At 48.0% G+C, this 21,789-nt stretch overlaps 1 protein-coding gene across 2 annotated transcripts in view; it reads right to left on the bottom strand.

The window, feature by feature from the left end:
• Ror2 (receptor tyrosine kinase like orphan receptor 2) overlaps positions 1 to 21,789 on the bottom strand; it is a 177,701-nt gene that overhangs the window by 30,050 nt on the left and 125,862 nt on the right. For both annotated transcript variants that reach the window (XR_012910359.1, XM_075969619.1), the window contains exon 2: positions 2,234 to 2,311. Coding sequence is in view for 1 of the 2 variants with exons in the window: in XM_075969619.1 (XP_075825734.1) it covers positions 2,234 to 2,311 (78 nt within the window). In the remaining variant the exon portion in view is untranslated. The remainder of the gene's footprint in view (positions 1 to 2,233; positions 2,312 to 21,789) is intronic.

Genomic DNA, 21,789 nt, shown 5'->3' with positions numbered 1-21,789 from the left:
TGCTTTACCACAAACCTATATGCCCAGCCTTAACCTTTCCTTCTTGGCACTCAGAACTATGAGCAAATGAATGTCTGGCATCGTGCCTGCCCTGGCTGTGGGATTCTGGCATGATAGCCACAGTGACAAAGACACAACGAATCCATGGTGAGAATACATCAATTAAAAAAGCCGTCATTCCCCCTCTTCTGACTTACCCTTCCAAGGGATAACTAACTTGAAGACTGTTTGGAGAAGGCATATGGAAACCTACTATTCTATAACATATATAAACATACTTTTTTCCATAAAGAAGAGCTTAATTGGATTATGCTCACCCCAGAAGCCACAGGTTGTTTGTCAAACAAAAAGGCCAGTGCAAGGTTTGGGACATCTCCCTTTAAGTTGTTGGTGAGAAATCCTAGAGATTCCCCCAAACAATACAAGTTTCTCCCCTTGCTCTTTGTTGCCCACCAGAACTTGATAGCAAGACCATCTTGCTTAAGACTCCACACACACCAGGCACACAGAGAACTTGAGAAATTAAGTGGACACTGTCCAGGAAGCTTCTTCCCTCCTGGCCATCTCTCTCAGTACCAAAAGGTGCTGTGCAGGCTGGTGAGGGGAAAGGGAGTCAGTCTTCAACCGACTTACCAGGCTGTGAACTCTGTGAACTGCAGTAACATCTGCACGGCAAGATATACCCATGGGAACAATAGCGGCACAAAGGTTATAGGTGCAGCCAACCGCTTTGCGCTTGGATTTAAGACCTGCTGCACAGGAGGAAACACATGCTTCGTACTGCAAGTCTGGCCAAGAACCCATGGCTGGGGGGCTCACGGGCCTCAGCAGGGAACCTACTACAATTTGCTGATTGGACATCGTATCAAACTGCCCTCTAAGTTCCTACCTCTGTACCCTGATTAGCGCAGCTCTCAGACCCCAGCAGAAGAAAGTCTCTGTGCAGTGGGTGGTGGTCAACAAAGGACTCACAGCTGGTCACAGTGCAGAGAACAGGTGACGTGGGACACAAATGAAACATCCATATCGCACCTGGATGACTATTCTTGGTTGTCAACTCGACTATGTCTAAAATGAACTACAATCCAAGTAGATGGGTAGGCCTGGAGGATTGCTCTTGAACTGAACCACTGAAGTAGGAAGACCCACTCTAAATCTGGATCTTTTGAGGTGGGAAGACCCACTTTTAATCTGGGCCCACTTTTCTCATGGCAGCCTATATAAAGGACATGGAAGAAGGAAACTCTTACTTATTATTAGAATTGTCAGACCATAAACAAATCAGTGTTGTTTCTCTGGGGAACCCCGACTAACACAACACTCCTCTATTAGGCTCAGGGACCATGGCAGAAGAGGGAGGTGGAAAGACTCTTAAGAACCAGGAGTCAGGGCGGCCAGAGTAAAGTTGTGCCTTCTGGATACAGCAGGGCTGCTGTGCTCATGGGCAGCTGTGGTGACCTGCACAGGAACGAGCTGGTCAACATCCCGGTACAGAGTGGGGAGGGTCTGTGAGCCTCAGCTCCTGAGGCTCCAGCTATGAGACAGCTGGAGGCTGCTGGGAGAGAGCCAGTTTTCTTGAAGGATGCGGCTCCTATTTGGTCAACCATGTTCCGCTGGTTAGCCCACATCCTAAGCGCACGGACGGCACACATTGGAGCTGACGGATTATTTAAGGAAAGAAAAGATATTACTTTTTCAAGAAGTAGACTATGCTGCTCTCCTTGCTCTTCCAATAAGACCATGGTGCCCACAGAAAACTTCCATGGAGGACGGAAGCCCCCACAAAGGAACACAGCATCCTCTTTCAGATGGCAGCACAGAAGAGTGCCACCCTCTGAGATGCCACCGCGTGGCTGTTTCACTGAGTAAAGTAAATGGGGAGGAGAGACGGTTGTTTGCAGCTACTTAACAAATGGTCAAGATGGGAGGCCAGCCTCTGAGTCCCTGCTCGGAACCTCTGAGCACCCTAAGGCCCCTTCCTCCCCAGTCAGCTATATTTCCTGCAGCTTCACCTGTGGGCTTCTACCAGCCTCATCAGCCCCCAAAGCCTTTCCTGGGGGTAAAAAAAGACTTCAGGTAGGGATCTCACCTGACCAGCAATGGAGCAGCCCCAGCAGGGGACACCACCTTCTGCTTAATCAGGCAGGTCTAGCCCCCAGTGACAAGGGCAAAGCAGACACCCCGTGATATTCTATAACCACAGCAAGGACAGCTAGCTGACTTTCTATCTTACCTTTCAGAGTGGGAAGTGGGCTGTCCAGTCCATCAAGTTGTCCCAAGGTGTCAATTGCATCTGAATCCTCCACTTCACCTGGGAGAAGAGCACACACACACACATGAGACGCGGCTTCCCACCAGGGCAGACACTGTGAGTGCCAGTCTGCCCAGCAGCAGCAAATGCAGGCAAAGAAACGCCATGGCACTTCCTATTGGCTTTCATATAATCATATTTCTTGCCATTATAGAAGTGGTTTTTATCGGGTGGTGGTGGTGCATGTCTTTAATCCCAGCACTAGGAAGGCAGAGGCAGGTAGATCTCTGTGAGTTCGAGGCCAGCCTGGTCTACAGAGAGAGTTCCAGGACAGCCAGGAATACACAGAGAAACCTTGTTTCAAAAACCAAAAAATAAAGAAAGAAAAAGTGGTTTTTAATTTAATCCCAACAACAACCACAGAGCAATAGGACTTGGAAGAAGCCTCTGTGCCACCAGGGGGAGAGAACAAGTAAGAAGACAAAGAAAGGCAGGGCTGGTTATTAAAATAAAGGATTCTGAATTAGTTTGCATGGACGGTCCAGGTAATTAAGACTAAGATTCAGAGCCTTCCCTTCTTTCTGTCATCCCGGGGCCTCAAACTCACTAGAAAGCCAAAGGCAGCCTGGAACTCTTGATTTTCCTGCCTCTAGGATGACAGGTGTGTGTGTGTGTGTGTGTGTGTGTGTGTGTGTGTGTGTGTGTGTGTGTCCCCACCCCCCAAGCCCTGAGAATTAAAATTTTTTGAGCAACTCATCCCTTCAACATCCCCGGACCAAGTGTGACGTTCTTAAAACTGTAAATGACAGGAACGTGTTTTTCTTTATAAGGGCGGCTGAACACCACCTCCGGCAGCACAACTATCCACCCCAGCAAGCTCAGAGCTTGTTGGCAGAGCTGCCAATACGCTTCAACACTAAGGGCAGTGTGGATTCAGTTTGTTTGGATTGACTTCTCATCTCCATATACAAACAGGAAGAGGCTCAGTGCTACTCAGCCAGGGGGAGGGGCAGGTGCACTACCAAACCAGGAAGTCACAAGAAGCTCTCAATAGCTCCCCAACTCCCAACTGCCCCACCAACCCATCGTGTTCACTTCCAGCCTTTACCCCGGATCCAGGACTCAACAGCGTCCTGGTGGCTCAGGGTAAGAAACGGTGAGGCTTGGGGTGACGAGCACTTTCTATTCAGACCTGGATTAAAAGCATCAAAGACTACAACAGATGGGCTGTGACCCAGGGTGTTGTAGGAGGACCTTTGAGGACACTGCTGTTAAGTTGGACAGGCCAGGCACAAAAGGAGGAATCCAGTGTGGTTACACTCATGTGAGCCCCTAGTCATGGAAGCCAGAAAAAACGGCAGATGCCAGGTTCTGGGATTACAGAAATGGGGAGCCAGTATTTCCCCAGAATGGGGAGCATGATTTCAGTTTAGGGAGAAGAAAATCATTCTGGAGAGAGATGGAGATGGCTGCATGACACCAGATATGGTGAACGCTACAATGGTTCCCATCACTTTATGTATACTGACCATAACTCAAGAGAGCCTCTCTGCCACGCTTTGAGCGAGCAGTCCCCCATAGGCTCAGCAGTGGAATGCTTGGTCTCCAGCAGGTGGTGCTATTTGGGAAAGTTATGGAAACTTGGGGGGGGGCAGCCTTGCTAAAGGAAAGAGAGTTTATAGCTTATTCCACTTCCAGTTTGCTTTATATGCTTCCCATTTGTGGTTAAAGTGATTGCACTGCTTCCTGCTCTAGCCACCTGCCATGCCTTCCTCCCCTCCCCCACCTCCTTGCCATTACAGACTCTCCTTCTGGAACCACGAGCCAAAATCAACTCTTTCTCCCACACAGCAATAAAAAGTAACTGTGTTGCAATGTCAAAGCTTATAATTTAGTGTTGGGTGACTGACTTCTGGTTAGCCAAGAACTGTATAAGTAACTTCACTTCCAAGACCTTGTAGGAGGAAGCTTTGCCTGGTGGAATAAAGGTCAGGCTGTGGTTGAGGCAGAGCCGAGGGACCAAGTTCTTCAGTTTGTTGTACCAAGGAGATGCTGGCTCACTTACTCTTGAATGCACAAGTCTCTAAGCTGCTTCTTTCATCTCTCCATTGGGATAATGGCTTTCGCAGCACAGGGCTTCCAAAATCCATGGCAAACTCTGGTGCCCGTGGCCTAGTCTCCTTCCCACCCGCATGGCAGACTGGTGTCTGACCAGCCTCACCTTAATCGTCTTCCCAGCATCCCTAGTTAAAGTCACCTACACCATTTTTCATAAAATATCTCCAGCCCACTGTTGGGAACCAATGTCTTTATTCTTTAAACCTGCCCCCGAAACGCTACACATCCCTTGGGGACAATCAGGCCTCCCTGGACCAACAGCAGGCACGCTGATCTCACAACAGCTAGAGCCCAGCGGCTGCTGAGATAGGGAGGAAGAACCTGTAGTGTTACCATTAAAACCAAGATGGGGCAGCTGGAGAGATGTACCCTTAATTGAGCTGAATTTGATCCCCAGAATCCACACTTAATACTTAAAAAAAAAATTCCCAGAAGCCCATGATCCATGTTTACTGCACCTATGTAACAAGTAATCGATATACTTATATAAAAAAAAAGGAAGAGAAAGAAAGAAAGAAAGAAAGAAAGAAAGAAAGAAAGAAAGAAAGAAAGAAAGAAAAGAGGCTTGGTAGAGCACTTGCAACCCCAGTGCCGGAGCAATGGAGACAGGCGGGTCCCTGGGGCTCGCTCTCCTGCTACCTTTGCTTATTTACTGAGTTCCAGGATAGTGAGAGAGCCTGTCACAAGCATCAAGGTCGGGGGCACCTGAGGAGCGAGTGATGGTCAAGGTTTGTTCACCAGCTTCTACACGCATGCACTCACACACGCGCACGCATTAACGCACACGTAATTCTTAAAAAAGGCAACCGTGGAAACTACATAGGGCTGTCAACAGACACCTCCTGAGAACTGCACTTCAGCTCCAAGGTTCAAAGTGGTGCATTCTGCGAGCCGTCACTCAGTACGGCTTAAAGGTCAAGAGACCGCACGAGATCAAACACGCTGACACTGTGCACACACACAACAAAAGAGGCAGCGAAGGTATCAGCTTCTTGGAAACCCACAAATGGTGTGAAACGGTCAAATGGATATCCACCCTGGCACAAAAATAAGAGCTGGCATCCATTCCACTGGTGGGGGGGGGGGCAGCCCGGCTTCACTTGGTCAGCTTTGGAAGGGGACACAGAGGTGAGCTCCTGAGTGGGTGCCACCTGCAAAGTCGTGGCATACAGTGCCAGTCACAGTGGATACTCAAGGCTGGCATCCCTGGGACTGTTTTGCCCTTCGCTTGTACACTGAGATTTGGCTCTTGTCCCTTCTGACCTCTCGTGCTATGCCAATGAGGACATCTAAGCAAATAAAAGTAGTACTCACATAATTAGAAAACTAGGTGCTGGATCTGGCATGATGAATATGGACACCCCTTCCCCGCAACACACACAGCTCTGGGACTCAGATGTGAGAGGATCCAGGGGTTCGGTTTCCTCTGTAAATTACGGGTAGCTATATTTCGGGGTGTTGAGACCCTAGAATCCTCATACCATCCATTTCAGCAGAAATGGACTCTTCTATTATTTTCTCTTTTTTTTGCTTCTTAATTTTCTTTTTTTAATTTAATTTATTTATTTATTCAAGATTTCTGCCTCCTCCCTGGCACCGCCTCCCATTTCCCTACCCCTCCCCCGATTATTTTCTAATAGAATAAAAAAAAGGTAGGCCCTCCATATTTTGAAAATTAAAAGTCACATAATATTCAGGCCTGGAGAAATGTCCCCACTTCAGGCGCTATGGCCTCCTGAAAATGATAAGTAAACTGGGACAGGGAAAGAGATTAAACTGGAAGATGGGGAGAAGTGTGGTCAGGGCCCAAGAAGGCCTTTCCTGGCCTTGAAAGGGGGCTAAGTGTAATATGAAGGAAACCCAGAAAGAACAGATAAAAACAGCACCCATACCCTACCCCACACCTAGAGTAGTACTGAGCTGGCTGGTGTTGTTGCCAGTTCAAATTATCATGATCAAATTCCAGAACTTTCATCACCTGCTCACACCACCACCAAGTGACCTTGTTTCCGTCAGCAGTCACCCTGATCCCACTCCCTCCTGATCATCCCTGAGCCTTCTACACTTTCCCTACACTGGACACTCTGATTATAAACCAGGTGTCTCTTCAAGCCTGTAAAAGCAAAACGGAAAAAAAAAGGGGGAGGAGAGGTATTTAAATGAGGCCCACCGTCCCGCATGGTTGGGAAACGGCTCTACTGGTGGGTCAGAAATGTCCATACACAAAAGGCACGGGACAGGTGGGAGACACTCCAGATGGCTCCAGGATGGAAAGCGTAAGGTGATCACCGGTGCACGGTGGGTGAGGCTACGGACAGATGGGCTCCTGCGGTGGACAAGCCCAACACAGCCACACTCCTGCTGCTAGAGTTGGGAAATTGGTGGACAGGTGGCTGGATTTCCCAACTGCAGGATGGGGGCCGTCCAGCTCCTGTAACTCAAAGAACACACATCAGCTGTACCTCTTCCTCCCCTGTCCCTCCACCCCATGACCACACAACAGTCAGTCTCTGCTCATGGCCTAATGGCTTTCTACCAACTCCACACAATGACCCACATTAGTCCCTATTGCTGGCCCAGGTTAGCTGGTGGTTGGTCCTTGTGCCCAGAAAGTGTTCCCAGGTGCCATCCTGAGTACAACAGTCTCCCTCTGTTTCCAGTGTTGAGCTCTGCAGTGTCTGAGTCACCCATAGTCAACCAGTACAAAAATATTACACAAGCATTCCACACATAAATACTTCATACGTTTTGAATTGTGTGCAGCTGTGGCCAGTGGGATACCATCTTGAGCTATCACAAAGAAATTGTCTGTGTGTCCACACAGTATGACCTCCCTGCCATCTGTTAGTCACGGAGGAATTAGTTACCATACTGTCTGCCTTTGTGTGCCTACGTCACAATGCCTTCCTCGTTCCCCTCATTGCATCTCACCATGGAGACATACCACCTCATATCAACAACACCAAAGCAGTGAGATAAGGCGTGAGAAGAGAGACCCTTCACACAGCTCTACGACGCTACAGTCACCATTATAGCTGCGCATCTTAATACCAGTTGCCGGTATTCATCTCTCACTGTACCCAGCTTACAGAGGGAAGATTTTCACAAGTATATGTACGTGGGAACAAGCACATTCTACAGAAGAGCCTGGTACCCATTTGTAGTCTCAGGCATCTCTTGGGGTCTTGGAGGATATCCTCCTCCGATAAGGGAGATGTGTGCAAGAGAAACCGGTTGGTCTTTACAGCAAAAGCCATTTGGGTTTATGCTGTGCAAAGACTTGGTCCCCAGCCAGCTGGCAAGGCTGTGAAGCATGTCTGTGCCCCTGTTACTTGGGTGGACATACTTGGGGTGATGGATTGGTTCAGTCATTCACTGTTGAAACAAAAATGCTAATTTAAAAAAACGTAAGGGGAAAAGGGTTTACTTTTAGTTCAGTTTGGAAGAGCAGTCCATCATGGAAGAGGAAGGGATGGTGGCAGAACCCTGGTCCAGCTAATCTCATGGCGGCAGTTTTGAAGACAGTAAGAGGTAAACATTGGTGTTCATCTTTTTATTCAAGACAGAAACACAGGCCATGGGATGGTGCCACTCACATGCAGGATGCATCTCCACACCTCAGTTAACCGAGTCTGAAAACTCTCACACATTGGAACCAGAGAGATGCTCAGAAGGTAAGAGTACTTGTTCCTCTTACAGAAAACCCAGGTTCAATTCCCAGCACCCCCACGGTGGCTCACAGCTGTCGTTCCAGGATACTCGACACTCTTCTAACCTCAGGCATTAGGCACACACTTGACACATATGCACACATGCAGAGGATCCACCAGGCTCTTCTGGCTTCTGAGGGAACCTGCTCTCATGTTTACATACCCCCCACATGGGAACACACACACACATAGACACATAATTTAAGACCTTTTCTTTCTTCTTTCTATCTTTTTTTTTAAAGAGTAATATTTCAGCCAGGCACCATGACTCATGTCTGTAATCCCAGCACTTTGGAGGCTGAGGCAAGGCTGCGAGGCAGGCTAGGCCAGACGAGGTTGAGACCCCATCTTAAAAGAAGCCCTAAACCCAACCAACCAAATAGAACAACATATCCATACTGGGTGACAAATGACCCATGCTAATATAAATGCCAACCAATAGGAGACAGGGAGGGACAGGTGTGCGGGATGCGGGTGTACTGTCCGGCTAGTTACACTCTCCCTCGCCGTTCCATCCTTGCAGATCACAAAGAGCTGTCTAAAGCATTCTGCCTCCCAACATCTTATATGTTCCAGGACAGTATCCGGGGAAAATGATCCAAGCATGACCCCAATAAGCAGAACATGACCCAGACGTGAGGGTTTCATGTGTTACTGGCTGATTCACGGGGCATTTCAACAAAAACGCTCACACAAAATAGCCAGGGGACTGCTGAGGGTTTTAATTGAACCCCACTGTAGCTGCCCTTGGCTAGGTGGCACCAGTTTTCCAGAACCAACCTGTGGCATATTCTGGAAACACATTAGCAGTGGATGCCCTTTGTAGTCAGGGTTGGACAAACCACTATCTCTGCAACAACCAAAGGGAATAATAGGCTCTGTGTCGCCACGGAGGACGCGTGTAGCAGGCATGTCACACAGGGGCACGCAGTTGCAGGGAGCCCTGCTCAGATGCGTGTGAATGCTGAATGAATGACCCGCCTTCTAGTCAAGCAGCACTCGCCTGCAGGCCTTCCTTCAGCGTGGCCTCTCGTGCGACTCTCTGAGTGACAGCATCCAGGAGAGATTCTTGGGCTCCTTTCATCATAGCCTCTAGCTCTCATTAAGAGCAGAGACAGAATTAGGCAAGAATTCGCTAATGGAGTTCAGCCTGTACTCTTGGACTCCACGGTGCCAGGCTAGCTCTGATTGGCACTTCTTTTTGGGCACATTTTGTCGTCAGCCCTTTCATCTATGACTCTTCACCTGGTGATCTGAGTCAGCATGCTCCCCGTGATGTGATTAGAGGCTGGATTCAGAGGACCGTGCACACTTCAAAGCCTCCTCCTTTTAATTAGTGAGGGGTTTATTCTCCAAGGCTTGACGCTCTTGGAGCTGGTCCCCATGAAAAGATAATTTCCAAGATGTGAGGAAAGAGTCGGTACAGACACTGGAGTGTGTTATGCCAGCAAGCCTTCCGGAGAGCAAGGATAGGTCTTATGATGAGCAGGCTGTGTGGAAATTCAGACAATGTAGCCACCTGCCAACCCATGACAGAAACACTGGTTGTGTGTGGCAAAATGGCACTATCTCAATAACAAAATCAACAATCCAAGAACATGCACATTGCTGGAAGCATGAGTTAAGAGGAGAGAAATTACTACCTAGAATGAGCAAGGTCCAAAGTCTTGAGACGGTGGGTGGCTAGGGACCGTGTTTCCAGGAACACTTATTAAGTGTGACACTGTGAGTTTTCCCTGCCAGCAGGAAGCCCATACAGCACTGGCGGTGGGCTGTCAGTATCTAATCAGTAATGGTCTTAACGGTTTGTAAGGCTTTATTTTCATTATGTCTAACTTTAAGTTGGGTAAATATTAGCCCCTGGTTCTATATTCCTTAAAGAGTTGCTTAACTCTGCTTTAGAAATACGATATAAAATTCAGCAACCTGAAGATAGAATAACCACTGTCTCTTGCCGGCCTGACCTTGGCTTTGATCCCACTTCTACAGCAAACATACTAAACTCCCAACAAGTCCACACGCCGGCTCAAATCCCTTGAATCTGCTTTCATAAAGCTTTTTCTACCTTCTGCCTCTCACCGCCCTGAGCCCCCCAACAAAAGCCTACTGTCAGGAGCCCAGCGAATATTTGGCTGAAGGGAGAGAGGCCCCGAGAGCTGCTGAATTGGGGCCTTTCATGAACTTTCTCTTTCTGACACTATGGTTTCTGGCAGTTAGAGGCAGGGGGATTGCCAGGCATGCCCTACCATATACTTGGGGAAGGTGGGACTCCACCCTTCACAGGGACGCGGGCTCTGGGGCTTGCTTTCTGGATGGTGGTGTTCTGCACCAGACTGAGCAGGAATAGGGCAAACAGGAATGCCGGCAGAATAGTTCCAGCTCCTGTGTTTTCTCACTTGGTCTTCACAGAAGAGTCTTTTGAAAGTGAGTCACTGCCATCAACTGCCCACTTTGAATCTCTGAGAATTTTAATTAGAGGTGGAGAAAGGTATTTGGAAACAAAAGTCTGAAAAGCAAGTCACAAAACTGCCTTTTTCCCATGGAAAAACACTCCTTCGTTTACTTTATAGAGTCTTTAGGATCAGGTAACAGGTCAGTTGAGGGCATAAGGCTTGGCATGGTTCCACTAGGAATCTGTGGATGCCTTGTAGGGAGATGGCACCTTTGTCCCCAGAGTCTTCAGCCTATTCGGGGTTAAAGGTCTCTGACAACTATGACCTGATTCTAGAAACACTCAAGGAGTGAACATCTGACACCATCAAAGGCAGAAGTTTCAATTTTTAAAATTATTTTATTGTTGCTATTATTATTATTATTATTACTGAGACAAAGTTACACTATGTATCCCGGATGGGTCTGGAACTTGGTAAATAGACCGGTAGACCAGAATGGCCTTCAACTCAGAGATCCAGCTACCTGTGCCTCCCAAGAGCTGGGACCAAAGACATGTTTTATACATTCAACAGCAATGACTTTTAAAAGTAGTTCTTGTTGGGGCTGGAGAGATGGTTCAGCAGTTAAGAGCATGTATTGCTCTTGTGGAAAATCCAAGCTTGGTTCTCACCACCCACAAGGGATGGCTTACAATGGCCTGTACCTCCAGCTCCATGGGCTGTGATGCCCTCTCCTGGCCACTCTGGGCACCTGCACTCACATGCACAGACACACAAAAGATGCGTAATTCCCCTCTGTATGCTATGAATATGTTTTATTACCACTGGTTAATAAAGAAGCTGCTTTGGCCTATGGCAGGGCAGAAAATAGCTAGGCAGGAAAACTAAATTGATTGCAGGGAGAAAGAAGGCAGAGTCAGGCTGACATCATGTAGCCACCCAAGCAGCAAGAGGTAACAAACCACGAGTCTCGTAGTAAAACATAAAGTAATGGAGGTGGGTTAATTTGAGATGTAAGAGTTAGTAAATAAGAAGCCTGAGCTAATAGACCAAAGAGTATGTAATTAATATTAAACCTCAGAATGGTTATTTCATAAGTGGCTACAGGAGCTAGTGAGTGGAACCTGGTGGGTGGAGAGAAACTAGTCCAGGGAAAGCAGCAGAACAGAGAATATCTGTAGCTATACACATATACATAATTAAAGATAAAATAATTATTCTAAAAGTGGCTTCCATATTACCTTCCCATGAAGCTATAGCAAAGGCCACGTTCTGGTGACTCTCTTGCTTGTTGTTTGTTTCTAAGGCAAGATGTCACTAAGTAACTCAGGCTAGCCTGGAATTCCCAACCCTCCTGTTCCTGCCTCCCAGATGCTGGGATTACAGCATGTACCCCCATATCTGGCTAAGACTAATGACTTAAACCACAGAGACTGGTTTTCTCATGGCTCTGCAGGCCCTGACTTCAAGATCAAGGTACGGGTGGGTCTGTTTGCTCTGAGGGTCCCGGGTAGCCTGCTCCAGGACACTCTTTGGCTTGCAGGTGTCTCTCTTTACCTTTGAACTAACCACATCATCTTTCCTCAACCTCAGTCCATCTCTGTGCCCACATTCCTCCTTCTTAAAGGACACTAGTGATAGGGGAGGAGTGTCCCCAAGGATCTCAGTTTAGCTTAGTCACATATGCAGAGACCCTATCTCCAAATCTGAGGTCAAGTTCAGAATCCCAGAGGTGAGGATCCACCAACACAGACATTGCAAGCTGATGCTATTCAGACTGTAATGGGAGCTGTTATTTATCCCCACTACATCACTGGGATGAGTTCTTGGACCCAGAATTGTCAGGACCAAGACAAGACCCAAAGGCTTTACTTAGGGCAATCCACTTAAGCTACATCTCTACGAAGCTTTGATCGAGCAAAGCCAGCCGGGTAGGCAACTCTCCACACAGGAACAAGGGCACCTTATATGGGAAGAATTCCCACTCCATGTTATCTCAAGCAAACTAGGCATTCAACCATGCAGAGGTCAGGTCCTTAACGCTTCAGTTCTGAGTTCAGTCGGGGGCAGCGCCTGCTCAGCTTACGATTCTCAGGGTCTGGCAGAGTCTCTAGAGCTGGCCCCAACTCGACCCTGACTGGCATCCACGTGAGGAGGGCCGCTGAGGTTCTAATTCCGGCTTGCACGTGAGCCATCAACTCCCACTTAGGTCCTTGTTTGGAGCTGCCCTGGGGGAAGGAAACAGGTGTGACTCCTGTGAGGCCCCTTTCAACGCCATCATTTTATTCCCCTCTGAGGTGGTACCAACTGTCTCAAAGGTGGTCTTTATATTAATGTTGGCTTCAAGTGACTTAATGACGAACATGCTTGGATGGACAGAAAAGCCTCCATGTCCTGAGAGACAGAGCAGTCCTGGCAACTGATTGTCTCACTCGCCGCCAGCACCTGCTGGGGACAGAAACACCTTCACCCTATCTTTGGATGCCAGCTCCTTATGGAGGTATGTCACTGCCAGAAAGCCCAGCCCCACTAGCCGGCAGTTGGAGCAGGTGTGACCCCAAGCTCCTCCCTTGGCATTTCCAGCAGTAGCTGGACATAGCCACTTGCCCCCGTTTTGTGCCAGATAAATTTCTCATTCCTTTTTCTCAGAGTATTTATATGACTGCCATTTCACTCTGAGGAGCAGTATGTCAAGCCCATGGGCACTGTGTGGGGCCCAGTCTGGCATGGCCACCATGGCCATGTTTGATAATGGTCTTGTTGGATACTCGTACAGTTGATGCTTCTCCATTTATGCACAAGCCTTCTTCATGGCCTCCTGTACAGACCTGCCTCAGTCTCTCTCCCCGTTCTCCTCCTCCCCAGTCCTCCACATAGACAAGTTTCCCTTCTCCAGCCTTGACCCTTGGATGACTCACTTTAGTGACACTGAGATGCCGCAATCCCCAAAGTTAACTTTACAGGCTGAACTGCTCCCCGCAAAGGCAGCCGATTCTCACAGCCCGCTCCCTCCTCCACGTGCATGTCTGAGAGATAAGTCACACTTGGCGTGTCCACACACGAATCTGGCCTCCTCCCCAAGTCTGCTCCCCAGCAGCTCTGTGGCTTCCGAGACCTGATCCCCGCTCTGTTGCCCGCTAAAGCCCCAGACACTGAAGTTATCTCCGATTCCCTTTCCCTCAGCTACACCAGAGCAGCACCCAGCGTCTTTAGCTCTGCTTCCCAGACACTCCCAGAGCTCACCATTTACTCCAATAGCACCAGGCTCCAGCTACTCTCCTTTCTGCGTGACTTCACAAAAACTGCCTCCAACAAGGCCTCTGGACTGAACCTCTAAACCAACACCCAGTTGGGGTCCTTCAAACATGCAAGGCATCAAATGCCAAGGCCAAAGTTTCAAAGCCAGGGTAAGAGAGTGCATTCCCGTACCCAGTAGGGCTACAGTCCACTCACACTCAGGCCTCACATTCAGGCCCAGGCAGGGGGAAGTCTCTCAAGAGGTCTCCGGAGCGTGTCCCACAGGGGGCTCTTGTCTGGGGAGAATCCTGAGGAAACTTCCCTTCTTTAGGAGCTGCTGGAGTGGTTGGTAACTAGGTGAGAGTGCACACTATGCTAACACCCCATAATATACAATTGGCACTTAGGAACCTTTGAATATATAAACAATAGTATGTACAATGCATAACTAATTTTAAAATGGCTCACAAGGCCACTTCCTCAAGCAAAGCCCAGGTCCTACCAAAACACCCAACCCTCTTCTCATGGACACATCCTAACAACTCTAGCGACCTCCCTGCTTTATCCCATTCCTTGATATTTCCTATTCTTCGTTCTGGGACAGACCATTTGTCAGGGTAGCCTCAAAGACAATGACCTTGAACTTCTGGTCCCCCTCCCCTTACCTCCCCAGCGCTGGAATTATAGGTGTGGACCACCACACCCAGTTCATGTGGTTCATTTTACCAACTGAGCCAGAGCCCTAGCCCTTCCTTGACACTCTGGAAAGGGGCTATTTATCTGCTTAGCTCCCGACTCCCCTTTGAAACAAGTATAAGAGCATCGGTGTGTTTGTTTGCTCATCGCCTGGCCCAGAACCTGGGGCATGGCTCTGTGGGTGCCCCTTAGACAAACAGATGGCTGAGTGAAAAACATGGACTCAAAGCCTTCCAGCATCTTCTCATCTATATGAGACTTAAAGCCAAAGCCCTGAACTCGCATGCGTGTGCGTGCACCCCCCCCCACAGAGTCCTGTACACACGCAAACATACATACACACAGAGAAAGAGACAGACAGACAGACAGTGACAGAGAGACAGAAACAGGCCAGTTACCTCTGCCCTGGCCCTGGCCATATACTCCTCAGTCTCTCAGCTCCAGCTGCCCCCTCCTCTTGAACTCTGCAGCCACTCTTCATTCTGCCTAAGAGACTTCTGATATCCAAGAGGACGCCAGGCATCCATAGTCTCCTCCTTCCTTCTTCATCTTAGCCCATTCTGGTCACGTCATTTCTTATGATTTGGCCTGGTCACAGCTTTACTGACATTGTGTGTGTGTGTATGTGTGTGTGTGTGTGTCTGTGTGTGTGTGCAGGGTGTGTTGTACATGAGTGCACAGAACATGCACCCGTTTGCCTCTGTCTTACATTAGATAAAGCTAAGCTTTAAAGGGCAGTGTTTAGTCACTATGTGGTGTGTGAACTGGGAACTGACCCCAGTCACTGGGGCAACAGCTAGCTGACAGACAAGCTTGCCTTGGTGATGATGGGTCCCATCACAGCAATTGCAGAAGTCTCTGAGTTGGGGCCAGAGAGAGACTTTAGCAGATAAAAGCACTGTGTGAGACCTGAGTTCAATCCCCAGAACCCATGTGGAAGCCGGATGTGGAGGCCCACATCGGACACGGTGGTTTGGGCCTGTGATACCAGCGTGCCGACTGCAAGATGGGAGGCAGAGACAGGATCCTCTGCACGCTCACAAGCCAGCCAGCCAGCCCAGAGTGTGCACTGAAGAGCTGCAGTGGAAATAATGCGAGAGACCCTGCCTCAACCAGGTGGAAAACGAGAAGTCCCAAAGTCATTCCCAGACCACTACACTTACTGCCTGGCGCATAGCTGCCCTCAATACATGTATTAAATAGATGAATAAAGAGGTAGACTTTAAAAAAAAGCAATGGGTACCAGTGAGATGGCTCAGCAGGTAAAGGGAGCTGTCACCTGTAAGCGTTTCCTGGCCGCCCAGATCCAAATAATAACACAGAAATGATATTAATAACAACACTGTTTAGCCTATTAGCTCAGGCTTCTTATTAACTAACTCTTACATCTTAAATTAACCCATTTCTATTAATCTATGTATCACCATGAGGCTGTGGCCTACTGATAAGGTCTGGCATCCTTCTCCTTCAGCAGCTACATGGCATCTTCCTGACTCTGCCTACTCTCTTTATATCTCTGTTTGGATCTCCTGCCTGGCTTTATTTTGCCCTGCCTTAGGCCGAAGCAGCTTCTTTATTAAACCAATGGTAATAACACATTTTCACAGCATACAGAGGGGAATCCCACATCAGCCACTAAGCCTGACAACCTAAGTTTGATCCCCAGGAACCACATGGTGAAGGTGTCACTATAAAGGGCCCCCATCCAGCTTTATTCATTTTCTCTAACAACTGAGCGATTAAAAGGGAGGAAAGCTCTCAAACACAACAGCAAGCAAGCAACAAGTAAAAACCTTTATCAAAAGAGTCAGGCATGAGTGTGAGTGTGCGCACACACAGAGACAGACAGACAGACAAAGACACCCCACAAAGTGAGAAGGGGATCCAGAAACCAAAATCCAAATTTCTCAGGAGAGCCTAAGACATCTGAGTGTTTTGGTAGCAGAGGGCACGTCCCCTTCCCCTAATTTTGGATCAATTAACTTGAATGAAGAAAGGGCAGCAGATAGTAGGTAGACAGCCTCAGGTAAACACGCACACAACCAACCTTGTATATCTGACAATCTGGACTAGTTGGTCGAAAGAAGCCTCGCTGATGAGAAAGAAAAACTCCCCAGGCCTTTGTCCCTGGTCAGGAAGGTGAAGAAGTTGCAGATTTGACATCGTTTTTATTTACCACTGGCCCCTTCACGTGTGTGTGTGTGTGTGTGTGTGTGTGTGTGTGTGTGTGTGTGTGTGTGTGCCTGCCAGGGATCTGTCCAGTTCCTGGTCTCTCAGAAACAGAACCAACTGCCGTGAGTCCCCTGACTTCAACAACCACACATTCTCTCTCAACCTCACCTGCACACTAAGAGAGTAAACAGTGGTCTTTGGTTTGTTTTCAACTTGTTTGTTTTTTAATTAAACCACTACTCCCACCAACAAAAAGTTTCTGAGGCTCTACCCAGAGTGCACACCAAAGGTGGAGTAGCGCCTACCAGCTGTGTCCCCTCCTCCTCCCAGGAGCAAAGCAATCATCTTTCTGCCACGCATCACTCAGTCCTTGTGTCTGCTGAAGGCATTCACTTGCGCCCTGCCCTCCGGCCTGTGGTCTCCGACACCCCAGCTCCTCAGCGGCCCTGCCTGCTGAGGCACTGAGGTCTCTCTGAAGAGTCCTCCTGTACAGTCTGCACCCAGACCTCCCACCACATAGAACTGCAAATGGGTAAGAAGGAACGTTACCACTTTAGACTCTGCCAGATCCCCCTCAACCGTGGAGCACATCCAGCACCTCTGAGGCAGACACCACATGCCAGCGGCAGCTTGCTGCCGACGGCTTCCAGCACAGAGGGAGGACAGGATGACCTTACTCCCTGCTTCAGCAACAAAAACAACGAAAAAACAATTTTATACCTCAGAGCCCCAGAGGCAGAAAATTCCCACTCCGAGAGAACCCTCTGCATTTCAGCAGGCTAGCTGGTGTGTATGACTCGACATAGCAGATGCCACCCATCCTGCGCACAAACAGCCACGAGGCCTGAGGCTCATCTACCACACTCCACGGCATCCCTCATTTCATGGTTTCTGGGCTCTCTCTAGATCTGACAATCTGGGGAGTAGCCTGAAAGAATGGGTGGCATTTGCCAAAAAAATAACTTGAGGGCTAACCTCAGGGCCCAATGCTGTGCCTCTAGACACAGGAGAGATGAGCTTGGTCCAGAATTTAAAGGAAAAGCTGAAGAATTTGGTAAGGGGACACTGGCTCATCGAGCGTGTGCTCTGGCAGGCCTTGCCCTTCTTTCCCTTCCCCTGGCCTCGCTAGCTAGATTGCATTCCTGAAGCTAGCCCCCAGAGTCTATTCCCTTATTTGGCCAATCCCTCCTCCTGAGGCTTACTACCAAGGTCCAGCTATCAAAGTATTAAAGTCCAGCAATCAAAAGCCCCCTTTGGTTCACCTAATTAACACGCCCAATTAAAATTAAGCATCCTAACATGGGGCTTCCCACTTTGCCTTTGTAAACCGCCGTTTTTCGTGTGCCACGTCCGTCTTGATCCAGAGGCAGCCAGTCCTTTGTCTGGGACAAATGCCTCTGCTTCATTTTCTTGTTCCCTTCCCCTTCGCCCTTGTCCTCTATCTCCTGTCTTTGTCCTTATCCCTGCCCTCTGTCCCTCTGGAGCAGACAAATCCCCTTTGTGCTGAGAACTCGATCTTGGGGGGTGTCTTAAGCTGACTTCGGGTTTCCCTACATTTAGGAGATGTGAAGAGCACCATAAACTCTAACATTTGTGGGACAGGAGAGGCTGATAGCAAGCTCTATTGGCCCAAGCAGCAGAGACCTAGGTGAGAAACAGACCCTTAGCTCTGGTGAGCTTCGGCCCTTGCTGCGCCATCAGGAATTGAGATCTGAGGCTGTCCTGTAACCTGCAGGTCCCCCAAGACTCAAGGCCTGTGAAGAAATCTGATCAACGGATGTGGGAGGTATGCTGTGAATTTCATGTTTTATTGCTATTGGTTAATAAAGAAGTTGCTTTCGGCCAATGGCTTAACAGAGTAATGCTAGGCTGGAAGAGATATATAGAGAGAGTGGGAAGAGTCAGGGAGAAGTCATGTAGCTGCCCACAGGAGACAGACGCCTCCACCGGATCCCACCAAGACCTTGCCGGTAAGCCACAGCCACGTGGCGATGCACAGATTAATAGAAGTAGGTTAATTTAAGATATAAGAGTTAGCCAGAAATACTCTTAAGCTATTGGTCAAATAGTATTGCAAATAATATAGTTTCTGGGTGATTATTTCGGGTCTGAGCAGCTAGGAACAAATGAGCAGCCTGCAGCCTCCGTCTACAATCAATGACTGGCTAACCAGACAGTGACACAGATTCAGATATGGCCCTGAGGAATTAAGGCTTAAAAATAAAAAGAACTTGAAAAAGTGTACAGCAAGCATCTCGGCAGTCATGCATTAGTCAGTACAGAAACCACAAGACTAGGGAAGGAAAGATGCTAAAAATGAAATGTGGTAAGAAAAGGCAGGCCTCGCAAAGACAGAAAACAAGCAAAAGCAAAAGCAGGACCCGCTGCAAACTTTGAAAGACAAGAAGGCTTCCTGCCAAACTGCTGCAAAGCAATGTCTTCAGGCCAACTTCAAGTAAACAGTGTACCAGGAGGAAGGAGAGAAGGAGGGGAGGAGAGAGAAAGGGGAGGGAGGGAAGGGAGGAGGGAAGGGAGGAGGGGAGAAGGGAGAGAGGGGAGGAGAGAGAAAAGGAGAGGGAAGGGAGGAAGAGAGAGGGAGGAGAGGAGGAGAGAGGGAGCAGAGGAGGGAGTGAGGGGAGGAGGGAGAGGAGGAGGGATGAAGGGAGGGTGCAACAGGATTGGGGAGAAGAAGGGACAAAAAAGCTAATCAGAAGAAAGTATCACTGAGTAAGCCGAGACTTTGGACTAAGAAAGACTGGAAGTCACTGAATAGATCTGTTTGAAGGACACCTAAGAAGCCATAGACGACACAACAGGCCTTTCTTCCCAGATGGAGGCTGTGTCAAAGGAAGTGAATAAATCACAGGAAAGTCCTCAATATACAGAATCTGAACCTTAGCAACTAAGACAATGACAGCAGAAGAAAGAACTGGAGAACACGTCAGGTAAAGATTGCCCAGTGGGAGGAAAGGAAAGCAAAAGGATGAAGAAGCTGAGGCTGGAGCACTGCGTGAATGTCAGCCTAGCCAGGGCTGAATAGCAGGACTGAAAACAACTTCTGAATGAACAGAGACTCACCAAGTTTGATAGATTCTGATTTCCACATTTAAGGAACTCTAAAGAGCTCTATGCGGTATACATTAACTGTGCATTCACAGTTAACGCCATCATGGTCTACTGAAAGACCAAGAAAAGCAACTCAGAAAAGCAGCAAAAGATGTGACTCGTGCCGCACAAGGGACAGGGGTACCGTAAGGAACTCGGTCTCCTTCAGAGCCCAGAGGGACAGAGCCCTGGACAAGCTGGAAAGACCGAGATTATCAACACAGAATTCCGCAGCCGGTAAACTTTTCTTCAGAAATGTAAAGGGCGGGACATTTCTGAACAAACTGAAAATTAGAAATACTTGTCATTAGCAGACGGCCCTCCAAGAAAGATCAAAGACCCCTCTGAGATGAAAGGACACGGAATAAAGGAAATAAAGAGCATCATTAAAAAGAATTGTGTGGCTGAGCTGCTGGGGACGGGGAGCCATTTTTCTTTGGGGGCATAACCATTTAGAAGGCTGTCGTGCTTGGCGAATGCCCTACACTGATTTACAAATAAGCAGCACCAATTATATCCAGTGGATTATAAAGAAGAAGGAGGAGGGGAAGAGGAGGAGGAAGGAAAGGAAAAGGAGAAAAAAGAGGAGGAAGTCACAAAGGCCTTGAAAGAAAGCAGATTGAAGATATATTGGAGTAGAAGTTTTGTATACTAATTACATTTGATTAATGCTAAATATTAATTATATACAGGCATATACCAGTCAGCAAAAGAGAAGCAAAATCTACTGTATTGATAATTAAATCAAGTGTAAGTGGTTTTAAGGAAGCAAATCAAAACACAAGGACCAGCAGACTAGATTCCCTAAAAGCATTGCCCAAGCACATGAGAGCTGCAAAGATCCACTTCAGAATCAAAACACAAGCAAGCTGGAAAGTTACATCCTAGAATAACCACCATGAGAATTTTAGAGTGGCCACCCCAGGTGGCAGACAGAAATAAATTATGAGCGGAAAAGTCATTACAATAAAAAGGAAGTGTTTTACAGTAAGAGCCATACATCTATAAACACGTATGCACATAGCAGAAGAAGCAACAACAGCAACAAAAACTTGAAAAATTAAAGGGAGGAAGAGACAATTCGATGACAGCAACCAAAAACATCGATACCCACTTACAGTAACAGGCCGGGAGCTGATCGACACATTTGGGCATCACAAATGAGCTCAGCAAACACTACGGGAATACTCCTCCCCACGGCAGACATACATCTACAGCCCACACAGAACACGCTTCCATATGCAAGACTATAAAATGAGCTGCAATAAATATGAGTGGACTAAAAATCATAAGATAATCTCACCCATCAGAGTGGAATGTGTAAACACGCACAACCAAAGAAAACCTAGGAAATTGGCCAACATGCAGAAAAGAAACAGGACATCTCCAAGTAATTGGGGGTGGGGAAGGGTCACAGGACACCTTGGGGAGCAGCTGAGGCAGAGCTTGGGGAGTAATTTATAGCTTTACATTTTTGTCTATATTGAATTAGATGATTTCAAACTGATAAACTTTATGCCTCAAGAATTAGAAAAAGCTCCGCAAATTACCTCACTTAATTCTCGACACAGTGATCCGCCCATGTGAAGAAATTGCTGTTCCTCGTGGTTTGTGGCACAAGCTCATTGGCGTGTGAGGTACCGAACCTGGGCTGAGGTGGATCACGAGCAATTACAGTAAGAGGAGAAGCCAGGATTGTGGCTTGTTCCCACTGGCAGACACACACAGCATCTATTTGCTGACCGAGAGCTCCATAAGAACCGAGCAGGGCAGAGGCCAAGGTCAGCGGCCGCTGCGTCAGGATAACTGCAGCTTATTAAACATCTCTCCTTTTGAAAAAAGATTAATTTATTTATGTGTATGATGAGGGTTTGCCCACATCTGTTTATATACACCACATGCCTGCAATTGCCTACAGAGGCCAGAAGTGGGTGTTGGAGTCCCAGAACTAAGTATGGATGCTGGGAATAGCATTCAGGTTCTCTGCAGGAACAGCAAGTGCTCTTTAACAGCTGAACCATTTCTCCAGCCCAGGCATCTCCTTGTCAAGTAAAAGAAAAACATCTTCCTTGACTGTTTAAACAGGAAGTCATGCCGAGTACTTCCT

Source organism: Microtus pennsylvanicus, chromosome 4, assembly GCF_037038515.1.
Source record: "Microtus pennsylvanicus isolate mMicPen1 chromosome 4, mMicPen1.hap1, whole genome shotgun sequence".
NCBI lineage: Eukaryota > Metazoa > Chordata > Mammalia > Rodentia > Cricetidae > Microtus > Microtus pennsylvanicus.
Note: the sequence above shows the minus strand (reverse complement) of the source record. Positions and strands in the feature narration are given on the sequence as shown.